The sequence below is a fragment of the Dermacentor albipictus genome, chromosome 1, assembly GCF_038994185.2.
Source record: "Dermacentor albipictus isolate Rhodes 1998 colony chromosome 1, USDA_Dalb.pri_finalv2, whole genome shotgun sequence".
In the NCBI taxonomy this organism is placed as follows: domain Eukaryota; kingdom Metazoa; phylum Arthropoda; class Arachnida; order Ixodida; family Ixodidae; genus Dermacentor; species Dermacentor albipictus.
Genome location: NC_091821.1, coordinates 360,928,240 through 360,947,764, shown reverse-complemented (window position 1 = coordinate 360,947,764; position 19,525 = coordinate 360,928,240). Strand labels below are relative to the sequence as shown.

The 19,525-nt window shown below is 46.4% G+C and overlaps 1 protein-coding gene across 1 annotated transcript in view; it reads left to right on the top strand.

The window, feature by feature from the left end:
- The window catches only part of LOC135911573 (synaptogenesis protein syg-2-like), a 180,713-nt gene that overhangs the window by 155,076 nt on the left and 6,112 nt on the right, over positions 1 to 19,525 (top strand). Inside the window, exons 8-12 of the mRNA XM_070530683.1 lie at positions 1,793 to 2,083; positions 2,908 to 3,216; positions 6,451 to 6,750; positions 8,400 to 8,528; positions 9,528 to 9,555. Of these exons, the coding sequence (XP_070386784.1) occupies positions 1,793 to 2,083; positions 2,908 to 3,216; positions 6,451 to 6,750; positions 8,400 to 8,528; positions 9,528 to 9,555 (1,057 nt within the window). The remainder of the gene's footprint in view (positions 1 to 1,792; positions 2,084 to 2,907; positions 3,217 to 6,450; positions 6,751 to 8,399; positions 8,529 to 9,527; positions 9,556 to 19,525) is intronic.

The window sequence follows — 19,525 nt, the reverse complement described above, 5'->3', positions numbered from 1 at the left end:
TCCTTGAAGCTGGAAAACATGGCACGGCCAGCCGATCAAGCGGGTCTCCGGCTCGTTACGCACCGCAGCAATGCAAAGGCAGTTACTGCCCCACGTTGGGCGCCAGAATGTGGGCTCACAGTACGTCTCCGCGCACGGCGTCGCCAAGTGGCCCCCGAGAAGTGGAGCCTCACGACGCGGCACGACGACGCACGGCGATAGACCCACCGCAGGTTCGAGCACCGAGCCGAAAGACCTGGCCGGCTCTGGCCGTACGCATGGGCGCTCTCCCAGGAACACACGGCGTCCAGGACAGTTAAGGCGTTTATTGATCACCAATGGCCAACATGTACCAGACTGCACCCAAACACACGGAGTACACTCGGCGCCCGCGGTTCCCGATGGCGAGGAAGGCGGGTTACACGCCGCGTCGAACAATGGTTTACGCGCGCGGGCCGAAATGCGTTCGCAAACGCTACCTAGCGCTTCCCGTCACCGACAATGGTCTGCGACGGTTCGGACACGCAAAATGTGACGCACTGAGCGCCTGCGACTACCGCAAGGGCGGAACGCAAAGCCACTCAGCAAGTCACACTTACGCAAGCTAACAAAGCACGTGAACGTCCCCAGGCCGGGGCATTGGGGACACAAATAGCTGGTCGTTCACGTACCTTGCAGCTTGCCTCTCGTGACCGGCGCTTGTCCCTGTCGCAGCCCGACTTTTCCGCGCACCGCGATCGTCCCCAGTCGGGGCTTCTTCCCTACGTCACGCCCCACGACCCAATCGCAGGGCCGCGTAGCATGACGTCGCGGGACGCGGCCGCGGCGCCCGGGGAAAACGGCGCGCGGGTCGAGGGGCAGGCAAATGAGGGGAGAGGTTTTCCTCGCAATGGCGAATAAGTCCGGAGCCTTAGGCACAGCAACGACTGCGCCCCGGTAGACCGAAGGAACTCCCACAATATATATATATATATATATATATATATATATATATATATATATATATATATATATATATATATATATATATATATATATATATATATATATATATATATATATATATATATATTAGCATCTCATGACCCCTCGACCTCATTAGGAGTTACAACCTGGAGTAGTGGTGTTACAACCTCGAGAATAGACAGCTTTATTCACTGTGCACTTGCCAACATCGAGAACTTGCTGCTGGCTGCAGCGTAGCTTAGTATGCAACTTGGGCAGCTGGGTATGGAGCGCCACTTGATGGCTGGCCGGACAAACAACCTCGGCACTGTGTATTTGACACTCGATATGTGTAGCTGGTTATGTGTAACTTGGTATATGCCTGTTCTTGGCGGATCCGTCAGAATGGATGTGGCGTTGTAAAACAAGGAATATGAAGCGGTAAGTGCATTAAGACATGTGTCTCTCTCAATACAACTCTCATCGACATTTTTTCTGCCAGCTGCCCATGACGAGGCAGTGCTCGTGTGATAACAACCACAACTGAAACAAGCTTCGCATCATTAAGATTCCGACATTCCGCTGGATCTGCGTTTTCTTTTACCTACTATTTTCCGCAGCAGAAGTGCCTCTGCATGATATCACGTGGTATCGCACTGATAGGTCGATGACGAACTTATAGGCGCTCATCGCCATAGGGGGAATAGAAAATCAGACAGAATCGCCTGCTGAGACTTGCCCAGGGGTTACCGCGCTTAGGTCATGTATTGGTTGACAGTACGCCTGCCCTTCTCTAATAGTTCCACTCATTTTGCATGAGTGCATCAATGTGCTTAACTTGCTGTTAAACTTCCGTGTCGGTGCGCAGACAAACCAGTGGTGCAGCTGCGGCTGGGAAGCGGCCTCAGTCCGTCCAACATCCACGAGGGCATCGACATCTACTTCGAGTGCAGCGTGCGCTCCAACCCACCGGTGAGCGAGGTCTCGTGGGCCTTCGATGGTCGGGACCTGCACACGGATGGCGCCCGAGGCATTATCGTCAGCAACCAGTCACTCGCGCTGCGCTCTGTCAACCGCACCAACAGTGGGTTCTACGCCTGCCACGCTGCCAACTCGGAAGGTGAAGCCGAGAGCAACCGTCTACGGCTCAGGGTTCTGCGTGAGTTTTGATGTTCAGTATCACGCCACCCTTGATGAAGTCCACATTGGGTAATTCTCACACTGTGCCTAGCAGCTGTTTATACGTAAGGTTATTTAGTTATGAAGGGATAGTTGTTATGCGGGAATAAGTAAGCTTGAGATAGGAAAATAAAGGAAACAACATTTTTTTCACAATCAGATAGAATAAAGGAAACAGTTCTCTTCACTGACATGTACGAACATAAGAGTAGCCTGTAGAAATTCGCTGATGTCCTTGGTTTCATTTGTGTACGTTTAGACAATGTAAATGAATGCTGCAATAATTATGTTTATTCTCAGATGAGAGCGCATAGATTTGTGAATAAAACTGTGATGTTTAAAACAAGCATTGCTCATCTCGATCAAAATATTGTAGTAGCATAATTTTGCTTGCTTTGGAGCGAACATTTCGGTTTTATTTATTATGTTCGAACATACAACAAACACTGCGACTAGACAGGCAACATCCTCTTCTGGGCATGGAAGAGGGCATGGGTGTGAGCGCACCAGCGTTTGGGCGTGCGTGCTTACGCGGGCTCTCCCCAGCGAAGTCTGTGGCCCCTGTAAAGCGTGCACTGCAACACATAGACTGCTATTGCAACAAAGCCATCTTTTTGGTTAACTTCATCGTGGCTAATGAAACATCTGAAACCGAAATGATTTTTCATATTTTCTCCACTTACCCCGTGAGTGTACACTCGACTGCTTCCCGCTAAGTGATTATTTTGTTGTCCTTTTCAACTTTCTTCTTGCCTCCTTTGACCCTTATTCTCCCCACTGGGTCGTTGTGCGATTTACTTGCAGATTCACCAGTGTGCCAGTCGGGCTATCGGCAGCACTCGCACTTGGTTGCGAAGCACGAGACGATAGACGTGGAATGCGATGTGGAGGCGGACCCGAACAACGTCACCTTCTCGTGGACTTTCCACCAGGCGCACCGCACCGCTCCACTGTCTCCGAATGCCAGCTTCTTGACACCACCGGGGGCACCGCTGCGCTCGGTGCTGCGCTACACGCCGGGTTCGGACACCGACTACGGCACGCTCTACTGTCGCGCACGCAATGCCGTTGGCAACAGCCGCGAGCCTTGCATCTTCCAGATACACCCCGTCGGTGAGTTTCCCTTCTTGCACTCACAAGCAGTATTCTTGAGTGAGGTAAGCTGCCTTTCGTAAGCTAGAGAGCGCATATGGCATGCACTCTCCAGCCATGAAGGGAGGCTTACCGATATGCTTAAAAAAGTTATTTAATAATTACGTCATACGGGCACTAAAGTATAGGGCTTAAACGTAGAGAATAGCGAAGAAGTTTGAGAAAAGCTAAGAAATGGACAATTGGACAAGTAAGTGTTCATTCATCTTATAAGGCGCTGAATACACTCAGTAAAACTAATAACACAATAGTGATTATTTTCATCGCGTTGTTCATTTTCCTTACCTTCAAATTAAAATACAAACAGTGCTATCTATGAAATGTTTCCATACGGGCGAATCTCCTGAAGGGTGCAGTATGCTAACTGCACTAATAAAGAATGAATTTGTTGACCGTAATGCTTTGCCTTCAATGTCGTCCAAGAAGACACTTGAGTTTCTGTCGTATATCCCTGATAGTATCAGATTTTAGTATTTTGCCGTCGCAATAAAATGCAACAAACTCTCTTCGGGCCTTACTCCTTCGCTGCGCTAGTCGCGCATTCTGTATTCCCAGCTCGGCTAGAGATGAACGGAGCAAGCAACGTTCTCCTCCGTAGTTACTACCTAGCCGAAGACAGATCTCAAGAAACGAAAGACCCCCCATTTCTCTCTCGCAGCCACTGCTCCTCACACGTGCGCAGAAAGAGCGATGAAATTAAATTTTGATATTTTAATCGTTGTCAATGACTCCGCTCTCTCCCAACACTCTGCCCTTCACTCTCCTCAAGCTGGTAAGGGGAAGAAATGGCAGAGGGCTATGAGTGTATGTTCTGCGTGTTCATTCTTTCCGAGAGGCTAGGTATCGAATACGCAACCCTTAAAGTGGCGCGGCTGCAGGCTCTACCACTTTTACAATCTCTCCCATTCTTACCTCGGCAGCAGGTGGTCCCCCAAGTAACAGTGACAGTGACAAGAGCTTTATTAGAGTGTCCTGAGGAACATCATTGGGGGGAACCGAAGGCTCCCCGATCAAGTTGGTGGCTCCGCCCACGACGGGACAGGGAGATGGTGACTCTCCGCGACGTCGCGGGCCCTCTGGACGGCCTGTTAGTGGTCCCCCAAGTGACCTCTTTTTTTCCGCTTCCCTCGCAAGCACGCAGCAGCCGAGGTGCCGTCTTTTTTTCTTTACCATCGACTGATTGAACTGTGCTTAAGCTTTTCACACAATAGAGATCACGTGCCAGTGTCCCCTCGCAAGCTCAGAACGAGACAATATCAGGCGCACGAGAATAGGCTGAAAAATATGTTATAGCTAGGGGAGAAGGTTTTCGATGCAGTAGTCTTGACGTCGTGGACGATGGTTATTTGATGGCCTGGGTGATTCACGCTGCAAAGAGGACAGCAATTAAAAACTACCCAGTAGGAAAGAGGCAAAGTAATGTAATCTGATCGGGCTGAAAGGATGTGGGTGAATGTGCAGTCCCTGGAATCTTATTCTGAATGTGCCTATATAGCGCCAGCTTGATTAGTTATACCATTAGATGCCGCATAATCTAATAACATTATGTAACCGGAACAAAATTGGACTATGGCCCGTCTCTATTTTATTTATCCATTTCAGTAGAAGGTTTCGCCGCGAAGCCTTGTCACCTCGCACTCACTCTCGGAAGCCTGCATTATCCCCGTGGTCCTTGTCCACGCAAGCTGTCACCTGCGTTCTAACTTCGCCTCGGTAATCACTATAAAAGAATTACTCTATAAAAAAAAAGAGAACACATCCTGAAGGAAAAACGTTTGTGGTAGTGTGTTTCGAACCTAGAACCACACGCTCGGAAGCCGAGCGCTTTACCCACTAAGCTGAACCAGCACCTGCTGGATGGCCAGCCTGGGCATTCTGCTTTATGACACGAAGCTACGTGGACCATTGCCAAGCCCGACGTGACAAAATTGGTGACATCCAAATAACCGCGGCTTAGTCGGGAGCGTACCCACTGGATTCTATGACAGTTCGGCAAGGAAGCATGACATCACGGATCAAATTGCACCGGCCTTGTGTTATCTAGGAGGCGTTGGCCAAGCGTCTCGACCCGCTCTCTTGCCCACGAATAGCTCATAACTCGATGGACCACTCAGCGGTGTTTAATTGGACATTATAGCTTTCGCATTCGCAAATCCGAGGTGTCCTCAGATTTTTAACTTGGTTCCTGGCCTTACAACTTATTGGCCTATGGCCTTAGAACTTATTGTGCAATGACAAGCCTTCAATTGGCCGTCCAAGTGCAACACCAATTGCACAGTACCTAAATCGCCGAGTATTTCAGATGGGGAGGTGATTAAATACATTTTGTTAGCCCCGTGCCGTTGTCGCAATTCCAAACAGTATACATGAGATTCAGTGCTTCGGAACGTGAGAATTGGTTGCCATAAAGTTATTCTATTTCAGACATAATCAGGCAAATAGAGTACGTCTGAAATGAAAAATGTATGCGCCAGAGGATGTCTGCTTTCTTTACGTGAATAATAGATCTCGATTATACACTCGAGGCTTTAGCTCGATAACTGTAAGCGATCATATTTGATGGGTCCAAAATGCAGGACAAGGTCGCAAAATACTCAAGAATAAATATTTCCTGGAAAGGCCCACATCTAAAAAGCTGCGTGAACGTAATGAGTGGCTCCCAGTGCGCAGGGGATTCCAGAGAATTTGCGATAAATGTGTAGTGTTGCTGCGCGAATCATGGGATTATGTCAAAAAAGTACGTGCACCAAGCCCATTAGCGCTCTTCCCTATGCAAAATTAGATGCAAAATGCAAGTAAGAAGAGAAGTGTATTGTGAGAATCATGCACAGAATAAATATTCACTTTATAAGCGGGATGCCTTTTGTGGTGTAGGGATTATGAGAAATAATGTTACACTTTTTATTCTGAGGGAAATTGGTCAGAGACGAACTAATAACGCCTTGGAAATGTCCTGGATCCCCACTATCAATAGTAGTAGTGTCATAATCCCTGTGACGGTAATGATCATTGATCCTTATAATGACTGTGATGTGGAAGGTTCAAAACCTAACGCTCGAGACGCTTGCGGTCTAAATCAAGGCAAGTTTTAGAACAACCATGTGTTTTGTCTCACAAGTTTCCGTAGAATATGTAATGATAAAAGGCACTGAGTTTTTGTTTTGACTTACAAAAGAAGCTTCATCTTCCCTTTAGGTCCTCCAGTGACGCCGTACAACTGCAGCGTCGAGGAAGTGACGTCAGAAGGGGTGCACGTTGTGTGCCAGCGCAGCGGGGAAGGACAGCAGCAGACATTTTTGTTAGAGCTCCAAGATGGCCAGACCACGCCTATCACGACAAACTTCACCTCAGGCCAGCCCAGTTTCCGCGTCCACTCGCTGAGGCCAGCCACAAGGTACCAGATGGCGCTGTACGGTATCAACGCCAACGGCCGCAGCGAGCCGGTCCATTTGACCGTGTTCACACTGCCTCTGGGCAGGGGACTGGTTAACAAAGGTGAGGACAGCTTCGAGGTTTTTCATAAGCCTGCATTGCTCAATCGAGAATCTGTTTCTAAGAGCTACTAAAGTAACGCGCAGGTCGTCATGCTACTAAGAGATGTGGGAAATTGCATAACTCCTGCAGTTCAGTGCATATTATATTGGTAGGCGCCATGTTCAAAACTACCGTTCTTTTTAAAAGCGCAGATGTACGAACGGTTCGCTCGATTGCAGGACGTTATTGCAAAGACTGTCTGGAATATGCCTTGCTCTTTTCCTCTGGTCTTGCATATACTGTATAAATTCTACTGTTGTCGAAGTTTTTTTTTGTCACTGCCCAACAAGCTCTTGCAATCAGACACAGTGCTTGACAAAAACAAGCCATCGTTTGAGAGCTGTTCGAGTACATTCCACTGTGTAACTACAGGTGAAGTGTGTGATTTTCTTATAGTGGAAATACGCCAAATGCAGGACTACAAACTTGGTGAGTTTGAATGGTGAGCAAAGATTATGAACGCAAAGAGGCAATAAAAAAAGAAAAAGCCAGGCTCACCGTTTATTTTTTGCAATGAATGTATACAATAGGGCCTAAGCCTGCTTTTGTATTATCCTTTCATTTGATCCACGGTAAGAGAAATGTCAAGGAAATTGTAATTGCATCTTTAGTAAGGCATTATTTAGCGGCGAAAATAGATATAGCGCGCTAATCTTCTGTTGCCGAGACGTGACCGTAAAATAAGGTCTCAATACAAATAAATTAAAACTCCGTCTGACCAGGCTTGTGCAATGGCAAGGTTTCTGTCAGGGGTGCCGATTACATGAAATAAAACATTTAAAGCCGAAACAATCCTTCAATTATCCTGTGGTGCGAAACATTCATGAATGGTATATAAGACGAAAATGGCAAATGTGAGGGGAATCATTTTATGTCTAAAGTTATATTCTCAAATCCTATTCTCAGGTTCTATTTTATTTTTATTTTACTTCTTCGGGTGCATGGGTACCATCCGTTATAGAGATTAGTGGCCTACGCGCACTGAAGTACGGGATGTACTTGCGAAAGGCTGGATCGACCCCTCTGGTGGACAGGCGTTCCATGACACTGCCACATCAGTTAATCGGCACTCAGTACATGGGGATCATGGGTGACGCCAAATAGTTCCCCCATGTAACGAGGAAACCACTGGTTGGCCGGCTTCGTGTGGTCCACGCAGAAATCTCCCGTGAAGATCTTGGGCAGTTTCCTATCTCTCGAGGAGTGCGATTACATCGCGTGCGGCCGCCTAGAAAAGCCAAGAACGAAGAAGTCTTCTTGGTCACATCCGCTGCACTCTGCACCTAGCACGTGTATGAGCTTTCCGGAATTCCGAGTAACGATGTATTTTTTTTCTGGCGAGCGCCTCCGTAGCGGCGAGCGGAGCAAGACTATGAAAGGTGCAACATCTCCGGGAGCAGCCCAAATTTTTCGGAGAAACAATTGTGACATCCTTGATGCTGACTTTGCTCCGACCTTGGATCTGACTAGTGAAATAAATGTTTTGGAATTAAAATTAGGAGTGCATTGCCTCACCCTTGTTACGCCATAGCAGCGAGATAACTCAGGATAGTATTGCTAGCCCGCATCTTAATCCCGGCCCTTACTGGTTTTTCTTACCTTGCACGCAGCTGACACAGAGTGGTCCCTAGGGTCTACCACGCTGTGGGCAGCCACACTGAGCACCGTGGCCGCATTTCTCATCGTATTCATCGCACTTACGCTGGGCAAATTCAGGCGGAAGATCCTCTTCAACCGAGGTGAGGTTTAGCTGCTCTGGACTTGAACCTTACGCTATCATGATTCGGTGGATCGGTTCTGCGCACACTAGTTTTCATGCTGTGATATAAAGTTTGTGAACAGGGGTGAAGTACCTCAGACAGGCTGGCCAACGTTTCGATAGGAGGACCTATCTTCGACGAAGATAGGTCCTCCTATCGAAACGTTGGTCAGCCTGTCTGAGGTACTTCACCCCTGTTCACAAACTTTATATCACAGTGTGCCATCCCATCTGTCAGCCCCTTTCTAGTTTTCATGCTGTGATTTTGATATACAAATATGCACGTTCAAGCGCCAATCTTTGACACTCTTTCGGTTAAGAGAATAGGCGACATAGTGAAACGTAATACCTCGTCATTTCGTGCACAGCCTCACGTCTTTCAGTGCTTCATTCATGAAATCCACACTCCGCCATAAATTTTAGAGCTTTCCAAGCGACTGAAGTAATTGCCACTGATTAATGCAAACACAAAAGGAAACAATAGTTGATATGGGGGAAGAAAATGACACCACGTATTTCGTTTTTTTCAGCCATGAAAAATTATATGGATGTATTATTGCATTTCGCATGCAATAATACAACGATCTAGCCCAACAGCCGACTAGTTTCACTATATAGGGCTAGTAACGCAGCGGCTTGCAAGAGCTAGTACGGAATGCTCCGGAAACACTTATTCTTCACACTGAATGGCTGGCTATTAAATCAGTTCTCATGTTGCTTTATCTTGCGCGCTGAGATAGAGGGAGGACAATAAGACACGAGAAACCATTCGAGGGGATTCAATAAACAAAGATGGACACCTATTTTTTGTATATTTGAATGCAAAAGCTGATGTTTGCTCATTTTAGGGCAAACGCTCATTATCTGACATCATCAGAGAAAGTTGTTGTTCTTCTCTTATACTTTTTTTTAGCAACGTTAGCGAGCCCTAACGAAGAAAAAGCGTTCATGTTCATGTTTTTATCCCTTGTGCACGCAGCTCAGAATGTTTGGAACAGGAATGAAAGGTGAGTACATCCGTTTGAGTCTTGAGGTTTAGTGCGTCTTGTCATAATAGTAAGCTGGAGAAGTATAGAAATGAGGACGTGTGCTTTTACAAGCGCAATTAATTTTTGAAACCACCAGCATCCGAAGCTTTGGACATGCTAAGCTCTTGTTATAGGGATGCGAATATACCTTAGGCTTTTTATTGCTCACTTTCTCAACATCAAGCGCAAGTTTATTTTTTGGTTCTTGCTCATATGCTTTAGTGCTGTTCAACTTGAATAGAGTGAAGGCGCAGTGGGCCTAAAATTCTTTTTAACAGCAGAAATGCATTGCACAAAAATAGGGGGGGGGGGCGGAAAATACGAAAGCACCGTTTACGCCGTATACCTTCACCAGGAGGAACATCGATGAGCAATAATGATGACACACAATGCAATAACAGACCATGGGCATTAACAGTTGAATGTTTCACTGACTCGTCCTTCAAGTAGGCAGAACATCTACTGTGCGTGTAGTTTATGTTTCACTACGAGTCCTGACAAATTCTCTTTTGCCGAAAGATAAAAATAAAGCACCTGTCTTTCTTTTTTTTTCTTTTTTTGTACTTTCGAGAGTATTCACATCGGTCTCGCGTGCACTATCGCGGCTGACACACGTTCCGTTTTCGAGCAGTTTGAGTGTTCAAACATATCAGAATTCCTGTACGCGCAGAAGCAATCAGCAGAGTAGGTCTTGGCACCTTTCGATGCGGTATTATAAGAACGCAAGTGATGCTTCTATTGCAACACGCAAGTGTACTTCATTCGCCTGGTAGCGCAGCAGCTTCGAAGCAAAAGTGTTCATCGCGTAGTCATCTTTCGGCGTTTCGTTTCCGAAAAAAAAAATGTTGTACAACCCCAAAACTCTTGTTTTTCGGTATGATTGACCTCTGGTTCAGATGACATGTTGCCAGCAGCACTGCTGTTATCGGAGGCGTGATTTGATATTCCGGTATTGGGGATGCGATAGCATGTCTCCGCCATGCCAAAACTCACCCTTGAACCAGGCTAAAATGAGTGATTTAGTGGTGACGAGAATGAGGCAAAGCAAGTGATGACAAACTTCAGCACACACTGTAGTCTGCGTGTTCCGCATGTCAATGCTCAGACGAATACACCAAAAAGCCTTGCACATTATACTGGAAAATGTACTAGTGCTACAAGGAAGTTCCAGTGCTGCAGTACACGCAAGCAAACAACACAACGGACAGAAAATGAGCGCGTGCGAGGGACCGATATTATTAACAACACCATTTCTCTTAGACTAAGAAGACTGTGACATAATGTAGGGGTGATCTCGGCAGATATCGTAATGCGTAGTTAGGGTCATCGCTGCGCGTGAACGTGTCACAGGCTTCAGCAATTATGCTGCCGAGAAACAGACCTGTATTGACACTGAAATATACAGACATATATTTCTGCAGATAGCACAAAAGCGACAGCCGCTGAACGGGGCCTGATCAGAAGCACCTACGAGGGACACTTGCTTTCCTTATCAGTGGTTCGCTGGCGTTTGTGCCCAATCACTGCGTGAAGCAATACTAGAAGTTATCTGTAATAATGAGAGGCACTATCCGCAAAGCAAAACTCGATAGGTTTTAACACTGTCCTCTTGCAAGTGGCATTTATAAGGCAAAATCTTAGAGAAAGTGCGCAACAAGTTCGATAAAAGCAGCAAGACCCGCTGGCTGCTGGTTTAAACGTGGCCAGATGCTGACAACCAGAATAAATTGCCACAGGCAGCACACATCTAGAGACGCTACAAAAATAGAAAGGAAGGCAGAGAAATAGAGGAGGCATTTACACTCTCGTAACTGCTAGAATGGCTGCGGCAACAACGATGCTCCACAGGATGTGGAGGTCTGGAATGGACCAGCAGCCGGGAGGCAACGTTTCCGAGCCGCATCGCATTTCGGAGAGCATTATACAAACGCGTGACAAAGTTAGAGAAATGCGTCACACAGGACGACTCGTGCGGCAGGGCCAACGCGATAGGGCCGCGTTGTCTACGCGTCTGCGAGTCATTAGGCTCGCGAGCGGTCATTTGAAGCTTCGAGGCTCGGACATCTGTACAAGAAAGGCGTCGATGGGCGCGGCTCGAAGCTTAAATGGGCCGGAACAGAGCAAAGCGAACCTGCAGGACGACCCTCGGACCTCAGAGGAAAAGGGGCGAGTGAAAATTGGGGAGGAAATAGAGACGAAGGAGAGAGAGGGAGTGGACTGCCACGCTCTTTTTGCGCCAGTGGCGGCTGTGGTCCAAAAGCCCTTGGGACGCGCCTGTTGTGCCGACGTTCTGCGGAGAAAAGAGAGGATGTGGCACGAGCTTCTGGATCACCCGCTGTTCAGCACCACATTTCCTTTTTTTCTCCTTTTTGTATCATTAAGTAACATATGCCTCTATGCGTCGCTTCGATGACGGGGAGTGGAGAGTTGACAAGACAGATAGGCCCTCTCATTGGCAGTTTCAGAGGAATTAAGAGGAACCAGTAGGTTGAAGCGATGAATACCGTTGCGGCCGAGGAACCAAAGAATAATGTTTTCTACGTTGGACAGAAGGCTCGCGGGTACTTGCACAGTTCTTGCGTTGCCAACTTGGCTTTCAGGTCAGCGTGTTGAACACAACTGGTCCATACTGCGAGCGGCATATAAAAGGTTGAAGCCATGCTTGCTATGCACGTCCTTCCATCCTCTCTAAAAGAGTACGTCATCATCGTCATCATGTTATCTGTTTATAATGAGCTTCACGCTCACCAAATTATGAAAAAAAATGAAAAATATCACAACCATTAAAGGTCGAACTCGTGCCCCTGCGACGATAAGTAAGTCGGAGTTGTGCAAAGCACTGCGCAGCTGCGCAGTACTTTGGCTCGCCGCGTTGTGCGGTGTTTTCTGCGCCGTGCAGGCTCTTCGAGTGGTGATGTCTGTGCATGTAGTGTGGAAAATACAGCAGACAGTAGACAAAGCCGTCGATTTGTGCATCTCATAGAAGTCGCTGAGAAGAATTTATTAGTTTTCTAATTGAGCCCCGTAACTATGGCGTTATGTTGCTGAGCGCGAGGCTGCACGTTCAGTCTCAGCCGCGGCGGCCGAAGTGCAAACACTCTGGTTCATGGTAGAGAACAAAAGGCGGCCGAAATATCACAGCGTGCTTACTATATAGTGTGACTCACAATCATATTGTAGTTTTGGGGCACTATAACGCAAAACTATTCCAATATGTTTTTATTCCAATCGCCTGACGTCAACTGTGTGTAACCGCTGACGCAAGTATCGGGAGGTGACCCGCAAGGTTCTCTGAACAGGCCAAAAACACTCTCCTCGTTCATAGGAGGTCACTTTTGTTTGCTTTAAAAACGAATAACATCACCTGCACTGAGCGGCTTGTCTTATCTAATTGGCTGACAAGAGGCGAGGAGCATGCTCTTGTGGAGAGGGATTCAATGGAGCCGAGCCGGTGCACTGAAAATCGATAACCGGATGAAGAGGGTGGTGCAGGCGTCTGCGATTGGTCCGCTTTCCTTCACTGAGCTTGCGGTGGCTGGTTGAAAATCACGGAGGCATGCAACGGAACGTTAAGAATTCTGCTAAAACGAATCCTCAGCAAAGAAGTGTCGGCAGAGCGAGGGAGTAAATGTGTCTAAAGTGCTCGAAACCGTTACACGGCCACGCAAACAGTTTTGGTATTCGCATATAAACCCATGCTCTCCGACAGGTGCGAGTAGCCATTGCCTGAGCGATCGGCGGCAGTCATCTTTTATTCCTTTTAGAATGGGGCAGCCTGCGGCTGTGCAGAAGAAAATTAAGTTTTGTTCCGCATAATAATTCATATTTAACGCATACACGTCACTTTGACGCGGTGTGTTTTCATGGTCTTGTCACGACGGGTGACTTGCAGGTGAAGTGGGCGAGGCCAGAAAACATTTGACCAATAGCCGACGTTTCATGGCAAAAAGGCGTCGAATCAGAAATACCTATTTTTCTTTTGTTCCGTCCAGTGATGCATAACCGGTGTGCACAATTCATATCAGATGGGCAGCTATTGCGGTTTTCCTGTCGTCGCGTGACAGGGAGGCGATGTTGGGGTGGTCCAAAAAAGTTTTTGACCAATCTCGGAGCGCGGATAGCAGAATTAGAATAGAAAAGTTTGGAATAGCTGTAAGTTATGGTGCCTTTGGTATGCGCTTGAACAGATGTTAGATTTCTTAATAGTTATCTATATTGTTCCTTCACTTCCCTCTGCAGCATCGTACTAGAATTTCTGTCAGGAAAAGTAAGCTTAACGTGATCGTCTGCGTCTCTTGTATGGTAAATTTCATTTGAGTACCAGTGACGGTACTGTTCTGCAAATCAGCTGTACAGGAATTGATTCATGCGATCGAGAATCATTACTAGGGGTGTCGACAGTAGTGTGCTATTTTTGTACTATGAAATCACGCTCCATGCCCATTGTGTCTTTTAGGATTCTCTTTCTATTTTTCTTTCATGTCGTGCTTTGTGAGGATATTATCTCCCTCTCCCAGAATTGCTGAAGGAGCCATTGCAGCACTCCTATACGAACCACTTTTTGAGGCTACAGCAAGAACGCAGGTGTCCGCAGGGAGCCTGCTGGTGTGGCAGTGAATGCGTTCACTATCCCCGTATATGTATACAATATTATAAATATATGTAGGTAGCCACGTATATGTATGTTATAGCCGGATAGTTGATCTGCATTCGATATACTCCATATTTAACTTCTGACTTCAGCAAGCCTACTGAGCATGCGTCGATAGGCTGCGAAGGGGGTCAGTGAAATGTTTATATTTTTTTAACTTTCTATTTAAGGCAATTGGGCTAAGTCATACTATGTAGTTTTATTCGATCATGTGACGCCTAATATGTTCAGCAAAAACAGAAATAAAGAAAAAAGGACCTGGCTTGGTAATAATACACTCTCAAAGAAATGTACCCCATTTGGGGCTTTTCTTGATACACGAAAAAAATCGTCACCTGTCTGGTCCGCATTTCTTTCCTTTCACGCCGTGAGCCCGCCACTTCCAAGTCACGAATGACATGCGCGTTATCAGGATGACAGGGCATTCTTGACAGGAAGGTATTGTGCGCAGCGTTTTCAAAAACGGCAACACAAGAAAGTGAGATGACGATTATTGTAGTGTGGCAAGATAAGCCCCAATAGTGTAAATTTAAGAATGTAGCTGGAACTTGCCATGCCCCTCTTTTTTGTTGCACACAAATAAGAATCTTTCTTTTGCTTCCTTTTTTTTCACTGGCGATGTAGCAGACGCCCTCACATTAAAGCCTTTTCATTGCCAGTCATCTGCTCGGAATGCACTACTCGCCTGTGTGACCTTTATCATCCCAACGATTGGAACCACCGTTTTCTTATGACAGTGCACCACGGCCCCGCCATCGAAGAAAAATGAACGTCTTCGTATGAAAAGCATAGGGAAGGCAGACATGAACAACAATATAAAGAAAAGTAGTTGCAGTAACCTGACATTACCGCAGTGCGGCCGCGCGAGAGCATTTCTTGTGGCTGCGCTATTCTACGCCACGGCGATATCTAGGAGCCGCAGCTACACCCGCACATTCATTCGTCATGTATGCCTGCCAAAGAGAAAATGCACTCTCACCTGCTGCACTGAGGCACTCAGGAAATGTGTTTCACGTGACGGCGTGCTCTCTCTTCGGCAAGCCGGGCATCCTGGAGCGATGGTTGTGGCTACATATTTATAAGTTTGATGGTAAAGGGTTTGTTTGCAAGATGTAGACTCTGCACAAGAATAAATATAAATACCTAGACTGTGTTCGACAACCAATTCCAGCAAACATGTATACTAGAGCCTCATTCACTCCCATTTCGCATTAATTTCGCATTTCGCATTAATTTGTCACACAGTGACAAATTAATCACAACACGACAAACCTTTTGTTGTGTTTTGTTCGTGCTTATTTTTTTCGGTTTGTTAATTTTGCAGTACAAACATCGAAGTTTAGGAACAAGCCCCATTTTTAATTGTTCGCGTTTATAGTTGTCACGATAGACTGTCCACCTGACGAAACCCTTCGTTTTCTCTTGGTTCACGAACATGGAAAGCTACCGGCGTTGAACAGTTGCAGTCAAAGTTGAACGTTACGTGGTAGATGAGTATAAAGCCCAAGTTATGGTGGCTAGCCAAGTTGAGAACCAGTGTAGCAGTTACAGCCATGATGCTGCTTCGCCTTCCAGTACATTCCTCAAGCTTTTCATTGTAACAAAAAACAGAACAAATTTCTATGTGTTCATAAAAAAAGCACAAAAGAACCAGTGCTGTGTCTGCAATCTGCACTTCCCTCAAGCACTACGCCAAATCCGCTTTTATAGTATATTAGGATACTGCGCATACGTTTGTGTAATTATCTCGCAGTGCAGCATGTTGACCAATATTCCGTTGCGCGCATTAAAGCCTGAGAGTATCCTGAACCCCACACATCATACAAATTATAGCTGGGGAGAGGTTACGAATGTTTAAGAGAGCCAGGCTGTTTAGCACCTGGAAAGCGTTTGTTGCGACACTATTTTTATGAAGCGGTCCAATGAGCATGTCTACGCGCTTTGCTATGATTTTAAGAATGAAATGCTAATAAACGCATTTCGTCGGGCAAAAAGAGCGCGCCGTTAATTAGAACCAGCTTGAATTGACCTACAAGCAGTTGATCGCAAACTTATCCTTTCGCATGACGGTATAGTTCTGCGGAAACTCGCAAGGTGGAGAAAATTAAATAATTAGGGGAAAATGAGAGATCAACCCAATCGTAGTAATTGCTACAAAGGAAACCAATACGGGTTCATCGAAAGAAAAGCTTTGCAGTTGAAGAAAAATTCGTCCTTGTTCGGGACTCGAACCGGGACTACCGCATTACGTCAAAGTCTTGTCATTGCTTCGACTTGCTGACAAATTCGACTTCGCCCTGCCATCTGCTAACCGCCTGGTTAGCTCAGATGGTAGAGCGGATGCCCCAGAATGGCGGTGCTAACGGGTTCGAGTCCCGGACCACGACGAATTCTTCTACAACTGCGAAGCTTTTCTTTCGATTAACCCGTGTTGATTTCATTTCTAGCAATTACTACGATTAGGTAGATGTCACATTTTCCCTTAATTATCCCTTCGAACTACGAAGTCGTGCTCACCCTTCCAAGACAAGCGCGAAGGCGTGACTGTAACGCACATGTAAAATTTCTTATCCAGTACAGGTGCTGAAGAATGACGCCACTGTTGCCGAGGCAACAGTATTGCAATGGCACAGTATAGCAGCAAATCTAACGTGGCCCAAAGCACATAAAAAACTCACCTGTGAATAATTGTTCTGGTCTCGGAATCGCTGTTGATGCGAAAGCATCCACATATCTCCGCAGTCGTGGCATGCTGACGTCGCTCGCAGACGGACGTCAGAGGCAGACTGGCGAAAAAAGAAATAGCAAAAAGACGCTGGTGGGTACGAAATGCACACTTGACCATTATCGCCCTCATCACCAGACCCGCAGGCGGCTCTGGCGTGTCGTTTGCGACTTCTCCGAATAGACGCCATAACGAGTTCATTAGCCGTCCTAACTGCTCGCAACTGCTCTAAGCCGCAAAGATCACTTATGCAGCAGCCGCAACGGCTATCTCGACGCGCGGTACGCTTTCTCCGTGCATTACGCATAGGCTCTCAGTTGTAGCCTATGACGAGAAGCGCCCATGCCACGTAGGCACACATTGCGGTATTCATGAACGTGTGCCTAAGTCTGGTGCAGTTTTGGTAGAGCTTCGTAATGCAAAAACTGGCGGAACGTACTCCTCTTTCACCGAGACCATTTGTCTCCCAACAATTATCCTTCACAGCATCTCACGCGTCTTGGCATGTCTCTAGGTTGGCAGCTGCCGCTGGATGACGTTGTACAGACTGCGCTGTAGCCTGGTAATCGCGCCTAGACGTCGTTCGCCCGGCCATCACCGGCTAGTTGTGGTGCCGCCCACGTGAGCGTCATGAAGCAGGGGAAAAACGTTTAACTTTGTGGACCTAAGATAAGAGATACGTAAAGCACGCGATAGATCCCAGTGCTTCCGTGCACATATTCATATTAATCTCCTGAACGCTGCAAGTGGGGCCTGCTTAGCGTGGAACGCTAACGTGAAAAAGCTACTACAAGTGCAGAGCGGGAATGTACCACCACTGCCGCTGAATTAAGAGAAGTGGTGCGGGAGGCTGAGCCACTTCGGCTTGAACGGGTGAGCGAACGAGTGGCATATATATGATGGTTATATTGCTGGTCACCCGCCGTCTGTGGGAGCCGGACCAGCCATGGCTAACGAAAAAAAAAATCGGTGGCAACAGAGGCTGTTTGCTTTCAATGAAAGCAGTTTATTTTATTTTATTTTTTTTACTTCAGACATTACCCACAGCTGCTTTGATGACATTATTGTGGGGGACACAAAAATTCATGAAATAAATCTGCAGTCTTGGGCTCAATCAAATTGGCTGGTAACAAATTTCATTCCGAAATCGTTTTGGGGAAAAAAGAATTTTTTAGATGATCGGTCCTGGGGATGTAAGGACAAATTTTAAATTTGTGATCCAAACGGGAGGACTCATAATGCACTCGTTGTAGATAACCTGAAGCATTGATTCTCGTTTGCTTGTCATAAATGGAACAAAAGAATTTAAGCCTAAGATTACGTCTTCACTCTTTTAACGATTGCCACTTAAGGTCTCTCTCTCTCTTCATGCCTTGAGAACTTTCAGATCCATCGTACTTCCCCAGAACAAATGTGGCCGCAATCGCGCATCATATTCACCTTGCGAAATGGGTCCAACACAGGGCAGGCATATTCCAGTATACGGGCGCTATAACGTAAAACTATTGCAAACTTTTCTATTACAATTCTGAAATCAGCCCTCCGCGATTGGTCAAAAAATTTTCGGGCCTGCTCCACTTCGCCTGTCTGTCAGGCGAAGGTTCGAGTCCCGGACCAGGACGAACTTTTCTTCAGGGCTTTTCTTTCAGGGAACCCGTATGGATATCCTTGAAAGATTAGAAGCAGTAGAGGACCGAGTATGCTTCCTTGGGGCACAGCAGATGTCATATGAGCAGGAGATGAGTGAGAACTTTTAACGTAAGTGAACTGAGTTTTTGCCGATAGAAAGTTTTTAATCCAGGTGAGTACATTAGGGCGGATGTTAAGTTGTTCTAATTTCATTCTGTGGTGGGGGACTCGCTCAAATGCTTTTGAAAAATCCAGAAATGCTGCGTCGACCTGTAAGCCCGCGTCAAGTGATAAATGTAAATCGTTAACGAACCAGCGAGTTGAGTGTCACATGAAAAAGCCTTGCGGAAGCCGTGCTGTTATTTGAAAATAATGTTATGATCTTCGAAGAAGCTTATTACTTGTCTGTGAATGACATGGTATGAATGACAACAGCGGTGCACTATTATGTTCACAGGTTGCTTTCTATTATATATTCAATTTTCGTTGTCGCCTTGCAAGAAGCCAAGCCACCTCTGTCCCCTCTACCAGGAACTTTTGAAAGCGGGATAATAAATTACAACAAGCTGTGAGACTTCGCGTGCTAAAACCTTGATCTGATTATGAAACACGGCTTAAGTGTGGGGACTCCGTGTCCATTTTGAGCACTTGAGATTCTTTATGTGCACATTAATCTTAGTGCACAAACGTTTTTGCAATTCGCCCCCATCGATTTGCGGTCGATCTGCCGGGTTAGAACGCGGGACCTTGAGCACAGTCGCGAAACACCATATATCCACTAAGCTAGTACTCAGGGTGAGGGCGGTTGATTAGCAATGAATAAGATTAAATCAAAACAATCCTTACGGTATAGGGAATAAAAAAATTTGAAGTTTTACGAGCCAAAATTACGATCTGATTAGGAGGCAGACCATAGTGGTGGACTCTGGATTATTTTATTCCAA